At 43.6% G+C, this 11437-nt stretch overlaps 1 protein-coding gene across 1 annotated transcript; it reads right to left on the bottom strand.

Annotated features, from left to right (window-relative positions):
- Positions 1-3453: 3453 nt before the first annotated feature.
- Positions 3454-11128, bottom strand: LOC124665460 (E3 ubiquitin-protein ligase PRT1-like). Its single transcript, XM_047202876.1, has 8 exons — positions 10879-11128; positions 9553-9581; positions 9294-9473; positions 6726-6797; positions 6516-6647; positions 6225-6428; positions 5132-5244; positions 3454-3944 (listed from the first exon to the last, which is right to left on the bottom strand). Exons 1-8 carry the CDS (start codon positions 11007-11009, stop codon positions 3669-3671), a joined length of 1137 nt encoding a protein of 378 aa, XP_047058832.1. The 5' UTR covers positions 11010-11128; the 3' UTR covers positions 3454-3668.
- Between the last annotated feature and the right edge of the window lie 309 nt (positions 11129-11437).

Here is an 11437-nt window from a genome sequence, read left to right as displayed (position 1 = left end):
TGATTTCTGTCAGTTACACTTGATGAACCATGTGTTGGTAATGATTCATTTGATTTAGCAGTTGCTTATATGAATTACATGATGCTTTGGAATGAATTTAATTGTCTGAACCATGTGGGTAATGAAGACAAACTTGCATGTGTGGCTTGTTTGCATGTTGGACTTTAACTCATTAGCTTTCTAGTGATCTTGGTTGCATCTAATTTGGCTATCTGGTGGGTTATGAAAAGGAATAACAATATCCACAGCTAGGAATCATCTCTATGAATGCCATGTGGATCCTTTGATGAAAAATGGGTTTTTACTGATGGTTTAATACACCAAATGGTGCTAGGTAACCAGTTGGCCACTATTCTGGTTGTTCTCGTATCTTGGATGGCTAGTACTTGATTTAGTTATGCATATGCAGTATCTAGATCACTAGCTCTTGGTCTGGCCTCTTCCTTCCTAGCATACCAAGTGATGGCATACCTTGTGGAGCATCTACTCCACACCAAATGTGTGTATGAGCATGCTTATGATGGATTTGATCATGAGATTCAATTCCGGTATGATTTATACTTGTTCCAGCTCCTAGATGGTTACTTTGTGTTGATGCAGTGTGCTTCTGGCTTGTTGATTTGATCAACTTCCCTTCACCTCCTAGCTCCTGGATGGTCTTGCCCTAGGTCACCATGATCTATGGGTTGGTTTGGTTTACTGGATGAACTATGTGAATACGCTACCGATGTGTTCTTGCTGTTGTTCTTGCTGTCTTTGAGATTTCATCCCTATCTCTAAGCTAATGTGCTATTTATAGCACATAGTGGTGTTCTCCTGGGTCGACAGCACCTGTGTGGCTGGGTGATGTGGTGTCTAGCCCCTGTTTCACCATGCTCATGATTGAGAAAAGATCTTGGGCTTCCCCTTTGGCTTTGGTTGGGACTTGATCCCCTAGCCAAGGCTTATCTGATTGTTTTCTTCTTATTTTTACTGACCAAGTGTCTGTAAAAAAGACAAAATTCGGTGCTGAAACAAAGACTTGTCACAAGATAAATTTTCTCTTTTTCGCTTAGACTACAAAAAAAATTATTTTTTCGTGAAACTTGACGAATACACATATATTATGGAGATGTACATGTAAAAATTTTTGTCAAAATTTTTTAACACATGGAAATATGTTTTTGTGGTAGAGGGATCATACGCACCCGGGAGCCGAATTGAGTTTCTGCTTATTTCTGTTTTATATTAGTTCAAATTCTTGTAATATGAAAAGAATTCTGTAATGACAATGTATTATGTGTATGATATCAATAAAGCTCAAAGTTTTACTTATGAGCTTGTTGTAATATTTATATTTCATTTATGGATTGTGTTGTATTAATATGACATTGTATTTGAGTTATAAGTTATGAATTCAATTAAGTTGTTTACTTCTTTCAAATTTGTTTGAAATCCAAATTCAAATACCAAATCAAATGCCTCTCCAAAACCCTGGTTTCAAAAGAGGTCATGTCAAAATTTATATCACTTTATTTACTCTAACCTTAATAGCAACGAGAGAGAAACCTCGATCACTCTTTTTTAATGCAATTAAGCGCGAAAATTTCCCTCGTTTTGCGATGAAATGCACATCCCATTTCTAAATATACCCCTCGTTTGTCCTATGTTCTGGGATATTACAGCAGCAGACAGTGCCCATGGGAGGGCAACCAGTAGTAGGATGTGTCTCATGGCCACGCGTCCAAGGAGGTGAACGGCAACCGTTGTCGTCGCCGGCAGTGGCTGGAGCCTTGAAGTGCTTTTGCGGACACCCCATCGCATGTGCTAGCGTCCCTGCAGGCCAAACCCAACATAGCTAACCAGTCCTACAGGGACACGCCGTCCCCACGGTCGTCCCATCTGGTTGGAGGGAATCAGGGGACCGGTGGCACGACGCCACCATACCAGTGTAGCACCACCCTGCCGGCCAAGAACCCATGTTCTCTCAAGCCGGAGAAAAATCGAGAGAGACAAAACGAGATGTCCTTGCCCCTGCGAAGAACACCCACCTCTAGTACAAGACAAAGGGGCACGAGACCAGCCCGACCACGGTTGTCGGCTTGCCGCTGGTCACAAGAGCGTCCAAGCGCCGGCCTCCACCTATACTAGCAAGGAACCAGACCTGGCCCCTAGAAACTAGAGCATCTGACTCGCCTAGCCCAGGGCAACCCAGATGCGACCCAGACCTAGGCCATTGTCCCAGATCTAGGGCCGCCGCCGCCATCCCTGACCACGGGAGAGACCGGCCTCGGTCGCGCCAGCCACCGGTGTCCAGGCCGCCATGCCGCGCCGCCACCCCGTCAGTCACCGGCCGCGCGTCCCTCGTCGGTCGCAGGACGTACACGCACCGCCGCCGAAGAGGACTGCCCCGCGGCGCTCTACCTGAGCACGAAGAGAGGACGGCCGCCGCCGGCACCGCATAGGCTTTGCCCGGCGGTGGAAGCAGGGGGAGGAGGAGAGAGTGGCCTGAGGCGGGGGAGAGGAGGGAGTTGCCCATGTCCCCGCGAGAGCGACACGGAACATAAGCGTTTTTTTCTTGCACTCAACAAGTGGGAATGGCCGGTTGTAACATTTTTTCTGTGTAAATGTTACTACATCGTTTTGCAATATTTTTCTACAGTATATCTACTATTTCTTCTAGGGTTCTACCTTATCTAATATTATAGGAAAATGTATGTAACATTGGCGCAATCTCTCTATATTATGTACATAAAAATCATTGTATCGCTTTGCACGTGCGTGTACAACGACAACGAGTAGCACATAACGTGACACCCTATGTAACATCGAAAAAATCCCTTCAACAAATGATCTTCTCTACCAATAATGAAGGCAACACCATGGACAAATCTATCTCGCCGGTGATGAATCCGCCACCGGGAAGATCTCTCCCATATCAGCGGCGAGGGGCAAGTGGAGGCGACAACCGAGAAAGGGGAAGCGTCTGGCGCAAGCCGGGCAACGACTAGAACGCGCGGCGGCCGAAGTACGTGGTAGTCGGCTTGCAACGGAGGCCTGGGCGGGAGTGCGCGGCTGTGGGTGGGGAGATGTCATCCATGTATTCCATGGCCGAGCTCGAGGTGTCATATCCTCCGACCCGACGACGCATGAGGAGCTCGAGGTCGCTGTCCATGGCGTTCTCCGGTGCAACGACGCGTGAGTAGACGAGGTCGTCGTCCAGTCCATGGACCGCGTCCATGGCGCGGAGACTACAGCGGCATGCGTGCAGGAGTCGTGCGCGCGGAGTATAATTTAGAAAAAACCACTACCTGTAAATGGAAAGATAGTACAAAAGTTGAACTAACTTAGTAATTCCCAATAATTTTTATGGATCCAGGGTAGTACAACATCTTATAATTCAGAGCAGACTGATAACAAACCTTACTTGTTAATGGCTATGATATAAATCAATAGGTCTCTTTGTTACTAGCATTTGCTCTACGATGTGCAATTTTATTATTATTTGAGATGGAAGACCAAAATATAAGTTTATATTTACAAAAGCATAAACAAGACACTGACCCTTGGACCCAAAAGGAAACAAGGACGATATAGCACGTAACAGTATTATTACATTCATGTACCCTGACTCCCACAAAATTCAAGCCTCCCTCCCAGAATCAGCTACGCTTACAAAAGATTGATTTCTACAGCAACTCAGCATCGTCGTCAGTGTCATCTTCTATTTCATGATCGTCAGCTATTGCTTCACCAATACCTCCAGCACCAATTAATGCCAATTGTGCTATCAGCCCTCCATAGAGTCTTGTATTATCGAGTTCCATCCTATGGTCAGAGGTATGCTGCTGATTAAAGCGGCCTGGGAGTTTTGATCTGTTGTTGTAGCACTCCCCGCAGAGGTCAAACCCGATTCTTTCTGTGCAATCCTTGCATTTGTAACGCATGCCCATAATCGGGCAAACCTGCAAGGTCCAATCATCAATTCCGTCATACCAAAAGGATGAGAGTAATTAAAAAAATGATAATTAAAGCTAGGATACAACGATGCTTATCAATATCTCCAAATTGGATTTTGTGTTGAGGTTTTGTTTTGAATAAGAGACCACAAAAGTTGGTAGTGTCTATGACTGAACAGTTAGTCAGTGAGCACATAAATTTAAAATTAGATGAAATCTTGCAACATTTCTAGTTTTTGACACCCTGCATTCAATTTAAGAACTACTACCTCGGTCCCAAAATAACCGACAAAATTGAGTCACTTATTTTGGGACGGAGGGAATACTACATTTCATAGTAGTGTAATATCTTCCGAAAAATGTAAAACTGTGTTTATATTTAAAAAATGTCATAAGACGGATGGTAGAACACAAGCTTATTAAATGGAACGTAAACTCTGTAATAAGTCCTCTAAGAGTGCAAGAATGAAAAGCCTGTCATTTTGTACATACATATAACTAGTTTTGGCAAACATGTAATGATAGGTCTAAGAAAAAGAATGAAACAAGACTGGTGTCATGTATAGCAGAACACGAACACTGCACTAAGGTGCCAAGTGGATCCCACCAATGTCCCACTTATAGTTCATCTGAAATTTTCTTAGTTCAAAGTCTGGTCCAAAATTCTGAATTAAAAGTCAATAAATGAGCTATAAGTGGGATCGTGATATTGGCGGGATCCTACTTACATCCTTATGTGACACTTTCAAGTATTTATACTAATGGATACGTGTACTAAGATTAGTACAAGTTATTCGTGAAAATGACTAATTGGATATAGGCCTAACACTAAAGTAAAGGCATCTTTTGGTTAGTACATGCACATTACATATAGAATGGTTCATCTTGACAAAAATATATTTACCAGCCCTTGGTCTTGCAGAGACAACTAAGGGTATCAACTATCAAACTCTTTCTGGGAACTAGAAGGACTACCTGAACAGGCTTTTTATTTGTTGGGTAACATTAATGATGCTATAATGGGAGATATACACATAACACTAAGGGGGCAACAAAATAAACATACAAACTCATCAAACCATTTGGAATTTGTGAAAAAACCCCTTATATCTACCAATAGTGTCACTCCATTGGTATGGGATTAATCACTGGGTGTATGCTTGACTAATTAACGAAAAGTTTCTGAACTTTACCCCACATGAGTCACATCCAACTCCAATGTGAACATTTGATAAGTTCAGATTCTTCTGTACATTAGTTCCCCCTTTTGCTTGTCTATCCATGTTATCTTTGCTGCATGAAGTACCTGAACCACAAAAAACACAGGACTTCAGTAAGAAAAAATGAATCAGGCATGTGCTTCATTTCAAAACATGATTTACGAAGATCTCAAGTTGCACCTTCATGAAAGAAAAGTAATCACCGTGTGAGCTTCTCTATGACTAAAGAAACAGAAGAAAACCCAAAACTATCCATGCAGACTCTACCTTAGATTTTTTTGGAAGAAATAATATGATACCACGTTGAGTTATGCTAGACAGTTAAAACAAAACGGTACCAGAAACTCACTCGCGCTCATGTGGTGCCAAACCCCTATGCCAGTTCTCGTTTCATAATCCATGGTTGTTTCAAACTCTGTGGGTAATTTCCACAACAAACTGTGATCCCTACTCGAACAGTTCGACTGCACACTCCACAGCTCACAGTATATATAATAATATCTAAAACCGTTGACCAATTATAATGGATCTAGACATATCCATATAAAAATTATGCCTTGGGTGGGCACAAAGTTAACGACATGAACTATGCCAAAAATCTTTCCTAAATGCAAATTTTCGTGGGAAAACCAACACTAAATGGAACTAAATCATTTTATGTAGTGTCGCTGACACAAACTAGATACTGTATCATTTTTCTAAAAGAGTCCCTGACACTCAGAGTGTATTTCATATTGAAACTGCTATGTTAACGGTATTTTTACTGATCAAATAAGTGGCGACATAACTGCTGAAGCTATAAGCATGATTATGGGTGCTTATTCTAAGTACAAGGCACTGTTAAGGAAAATGCAAGTACCAAAAATTAGTAGCAGATAAAAGCCATCAAGATGGATAACCCAGGACAAACAACTCAATTTTACATGCCACATTTAGCTAAACCAAGCAAGTCAAACAAAAATTTCATGATTAGCTCTGTGTGATCTTGATGTACAGTATTATGTTTTTTTGGGTAGAGAGCTATATTATGTTGTGTGAATTTGATCTTGAGAAAAAAAGAACTTACCTGAAGATGATCCTTCCGGATTGTATTGACTGTTCTCAAACTTAAGTTTATTGCGTCTTGATTCATATTCAGATGGAAAGTATTCTTCCAGAAAGTGGTCAAGATCTAAACAAACATTGGGAAAACCTCCGGGATGAAGACCTCCACAAACTTGACATTTCAATGCCACATCGCCCAAGGAAGGCAAACAAGACACACAATATACTTTTCACAAACCAAGATAAGTCAGTTTCTACAAAGAATAAAAACTACAAAATGTGAACAACCTTTTATTCTAAATTTAGAGCTTACCATGACCACAGTTAAGAACAGCAGGTTGATATAGCAACTCCTTACAGAGAGGACATGACACATCAACTGAATCTTCACCTGGAAATCCGATTTTGCTACCTTCAAGCTTGCTGTCTCCATCTTTTCCATTTTCTTGAAAAAGCAGCATGGCTTATAAATAAAGGCTAAACTGAGGCAGATATTATTGCAGTTACATAGCAGAATTCTTACCATAATTATTGTCCTTAGAGTATAAGAGGTCAATATTTTGTGGAGAGTATGTACCATTGCTCTTCTCTGTCTCTGAATTGTGACGTAATTAGAACATAATAATACTTCATAAGAAGCAACATGTGAGGAATGCTAATTAATAAAAATAATGGAAAGAAGTGTTAGAATGTGAAAAGCAATCTGATTTCCAAAATGTACTGTAGTGGGCGCGTCCCCCTAACGATTCGCAGCAGGCGCTAGTAGCATTAGGACATGTATGATGTGCTAATGACCATAGATGAATAGAAATACATAATTGCTAGTACCTCACCCCAAAGCAATAGTCTAGAACAAACAATTAAAACACTTATTATGGATCGGAGGGAGTAGCACATTTGCCTGACTGCGCATGTATAGGCGATCATCTAGTAACTCGGACGCCTCGTCTTTTTGACCCTAGTATATCGATGGATCTCGTCTCCAAAGTCCCATGGTTCCTGCCACCGGTCAGTGTAGCCTGTAGTGGCCGACCTAGACTTGAGTCCCTGCTTGACCAAGAGGCCGAGTAGTACTGCGGCCTCCGCTGATCATAGCTGCCCGCTCCAAGTACATCCTCACTGTCATCCCAACGTACCCTCAACTTACCACCAGATTATTAGTCAAGGTACATTGTTTGCTAATCTGTTCCAACTCCCTTTTAATTTTCTTTAGTTCAGCTATATTTGTAGGTTCAAAAACGAAATGTGAAAACAACATGATAGTTTGATTTTCCTACCAATCGCTTCTATCTCGAATCTTACCTACTGAGAATTCTGATTCGGTCCGTGGTAATACTGTTGTCATTGCTTCCCCCGTCATAGCTGCCCGCTCCCAGTAAGTCCTCACCATCGTCCCGGCGTCCCCTCAACTTAAAAGCAGATTATTAGTCAAGGTACATTGTTTGCCGTAATACTATTGTCATCCCCTCCCTCCCCCAACCAATGGCCTAGATCGTAACGAGTAGGGAAAATCCAAACCTAAGTGGTTGTTTGGATCAGGAGGATTTGGAGTTAGTTTTTAGAAAACGAGTTTAAGAAGGATTTTTAGCAAAACCAGTTTTAGTTAGTTTTTCGGTTAGAGTGCGTTCAAGAAAAAAACTTGCTTCGGTGACTCCAGGCATAAAGCACGTTTTTACAGTATAGTGTTTGGATGGTTAATGATGTGTAGTGCAAGACATGACATGCACAAGGGCCTGCAGTCGCCGGTAATGGCTGTTGCCGTCGAAGGTGCTCCCGTGAGAGGCCACACGCTGGTGCCGGCGAAGGTGCACACGTGCGCGGCCACATGCTGGTGCCACGGTGCCGGCCGGCGTGCCGCAAGGATAGGCCGTGAGTTGAGGTCGAGAACTGTACCACCTGCCTCTGAAAGTTTGAATTGACTTGTAGTCCCTGTGGGGGCAGTCACCGGATCTCCCAATCTTGTACTCTACATTGAACTGGATGACAACAAGACCTAGTACACCAGTTCATGGACCATGGGATCATGGATTTCATGAAACCGAAAAGGAGCTGAAGGCAGCACTGACAGGATTTCTGGCCGCTGAGATAGCTGCGATTGACCTGCTAGTGGCGACGATGAATGCACAGGCGGCACATGTTATTGCCGTCCACCAGACATGTTTGGCTATCTCTGTGCTGCTCGGCCATGTATCTAGCACGTCAGCAGCGAGGACGAAGCACATGCCATTGCCGTCCTCGTGACGATTCGGAGCACCGCCGACGGCGACAATGAAGATCAGCGCTACCTCGTCGTGGGCTCGTGGTGGAGCATGTTCAAGCTACCGTAGACGGTGCGGCTGCCGGCAGCGGTCCGGGGGTGGCAGGCAAGCGGCGGCACCATGAGCCTAGAGGAGTACCCTAACCGTCTCCAGCAATGAGCGCGCCGCCATGGCCGGGGGTGTCCAGGAGTCGGCCGAGCTTGGCGACCTAGACCTCGATGGGTTTGTATGGGAAGGAGGCCAGGTCGCCGCAAGAGATAGATGGCCAGGCCACCACGCAGTTGCCGTCCAGGGTGCTGCCCTGGTTTTGCCTAATCGCGTTTTCACAAAAAAGACTAATAGTCGTTTTTTCCAATACGCACTTTCCTGGTTTTATGGAAACTCAATCTTGCTTATTTTCGTTTTAGTTGCAGCATCCAGACAAGATTTGGTTTGTTAGATGGTTATCCTAGATTACGGAGAACTAGTTCTGCCAAAATTTGCTATCCAAACAAGGCCTAAGGCAACAGCCCAAAACCTCAAACATATTCACCTAATACCCCCACTAAGTTCTGATCCACACTGATGATTCCTACTTTGACTAATCAATTTGGATGTGATGGATTTGAATACAACTTGTGGAATATACTCTAGTTCAGTACAACTGGTGGTATTTTTGAATTCCGGGCTTGCAAAAAAAAATACCGAAGAACAATTCCCAACATGATTTGGTTTTGTAAGAACATCAGATCTCCACGCATGTTGTGTTGACAACATAAATAAACATTTAATGCGCAAAAAAATTGCTTCTTGTAGGCAAAGGGGTGCCCGTGCTTTGGGCATTGAGCACTCACCTAGTACTTCTTTTTCCCTTTTCTTGTATTCCACAGGTTCAAGCTTTAAAAGCAAATGATGGAGGAGTTGACAGATACTCGGAAAATGAATGTAAGGTTGCCTGCATATTGCACAATAGGATTGCCGATGGTAGTCCATTGCTTTATGCACGCACCAGAAACATGACATATGACCACATGCTGCAGCAACAAACGTTAAATGAGATTTGAGAAGTGCACTCGATTGGCTTTTAGATGAGCGTAAAGAATAAACCCTTACCAATAACAACTGGTTTATAGATAAGCTCCCTGCAAGACGTATTAAACAAGCATTAGAGATCATCATTACATTTGTGCAGAACTGAAGCCTTTGCAACTCAATGCTTATCAAAGAGCAAAAGGGAGACAATCTGGTAATGTATACGAAGCCGATTGAAAGAGAAGTAGGAGAGTTTGAGATCATTAGCACATTAGTGCAGAATCAAACCCAACGTAATTCAATGCACGTCAAAAAGCAAGTGCGAAGCAACCAAGAGAAATATTTTTAGGTGAATTATTGAAAGAAGTAAGCGCCACCATGTTGTTTCACCATCAGGTATCTACCATGCAAGTTAAATCATACTCCCGCCATCCATAAAAGGATGTCGGAGATTTGTCTAAATTCGGATATATCTAGACACTAAAGAAACTTGCGACCTCCTTTTATGGACAGAGGTTTCATCCGTTTGGGAGAGTCACATCCTACCTAACAACGTATAGCCAAGGGAGGGATCATTCCCCTGTTGGTCAACGTTTTTTAGTCTCGTTCTCACTTGCTCATCCAAACCAGACCAGTGTGCAACATTTCGTTATTCGTATTCCTAGATAGTCCAGACCCCACAAGTATCGACTACCGATACACACAATTCAGGAGCACGAGTACAGCAGGACCCAACTAATTGCACAGCACGAACAAGGATATTCATCTGCCAATGGCCAGTGGCGGAGCCACGTTATGGCAGTGTAGTCAAGCGACTACACAGGTTTTGGAAAGTTTAATACACAGACATGCATGCCCCGCTCCTCAGTGAAAAAAAATTGGAAACTGACTAGCATGCCCACTTTTCATCTGCATCGGGGAATCGTTTGTCTGCTCATACTGCAAAACAAAGTAATGGAAGCACAATAACTTTCTGACTGATCCTCACGATCTTTGTCCAGCGACTTCTCTACGTATTCTATGCAGTATTCTCTACGTTTATGAGTTAATTAAATTGCTTTCTTATAGAAGCAACTTTTTATTGCCAGGTCTTAACTTTGGCATATCGATATATTTTTCAAGAAGTGAGAGCCACGGTCAAATGTTGCAAATTCTTCACAAACAACTGAACATTAGGAAGTCATATCATGAAGATATACATAATCGCAAAGGGAATCTACTATAATTATGCTGCAATAAAGTGTGATCTTTTCTACTCCCATTTAATTTGTCTACATAAATATGTTCTCTACAAGAACAATCTTCACATTTTTAAAGCTTGACATCACAGGTTTTGGACCCTGGCTCCGCCACTGCCCATGGCCACACCGAGTAAGAAAGAGGAGAGAAAGACGCAGGGTAACTCACAGGCATACGCAGCACTGGAACCGTGGGTCCACCAGATCGTCGAAGCCAGCTCCAGCTCCAGCTCCAGCGGTGGCGGCGGCCTCCTCCTTCTTCTCCGGCGCGTGGATCGGGCTACGGTCCTCGGAGGCCATCTTCCTCAATTTGCTCCCTCGGCGGATGGGGAATTCTGCCTGAAGGTCGCCGGGTCAGCAGATGCGATTATGCGAGTGCGCCAGAGGAGATTTTTTTTGTTTGTTTAGAGTGAAAACGGGAAGGGAGATGAAAGTGCAAAGACAACAAATGTCCCTTAGCCCTTAGAGCATCTCTAACAGAGCCCGTAAATTCCGCCGGAACCGATCTTTTCCGGCGGATTTATGGGTTCGGGCTAAAACGCGCGTCGATCAGTGATCGAAAACATGGGCCGGCCCGAATACGGAGTTCAGGAGCCCGAACATTTTCCCACACGGCCCCTATTAAAAGGGATCGCGGAGGGGAGTTCGGTTCGTAAACCCTACTCCCCTTCGCTGTCTCCTCTCCCTCCGCCGCCGCCAGACCCCCGCTCCGACGAGCAATCCACGCC

This window comes from Lolium rigidum, chromosome 6 (assembly GCF_022539505.1).
Source record: "Lolium rigidum isolate FL_2022 chromosome 6, APGP_CSIRO_Lrig_0.1, whole genome shotgun sequence".
Classification (NCBI taxonomy): domain Eukaryota; kingdom Viridiplantae; phylum Streptophyta; class Magnoliopsida; order Poales; family Poaceae; genus Lolium; species Lolium rigidum.
The sequence above is the reverse complement of the archived record's forward strand: the minus strand, read 5'-3'. Positions and strand labels throughout refer to the sequence as shown.

What these genes read in the sequence shown, in the direction of transcription:
- LOC124665460 (XM_047202876.1), bottom strand. Translation starts at nt 11,009, where the DNA reads ATGGCCTCCGAGGACCGTAGCCCGATCCACGCGCCGGAGAAGAAGGAG. An exon ending in TGTTCTTAACTGTGGTCATG is followed by an intron (nt 6,429 to 6,515) that starts GTAAGCTCTAAA and finishes GTTTGTGAAAAG; the next exon opens with TATATTGTGTGTCTTGTTTG. An exon ending in TCCGGAAGGATCATCTTCAG is followed by an intron (nt 5,245 to 6,224) that starts GTAAGTTCTTTT and finishes TTTGTGGTTCAG; the next exon opens with GTACTTCATGCAGCAAAGAT.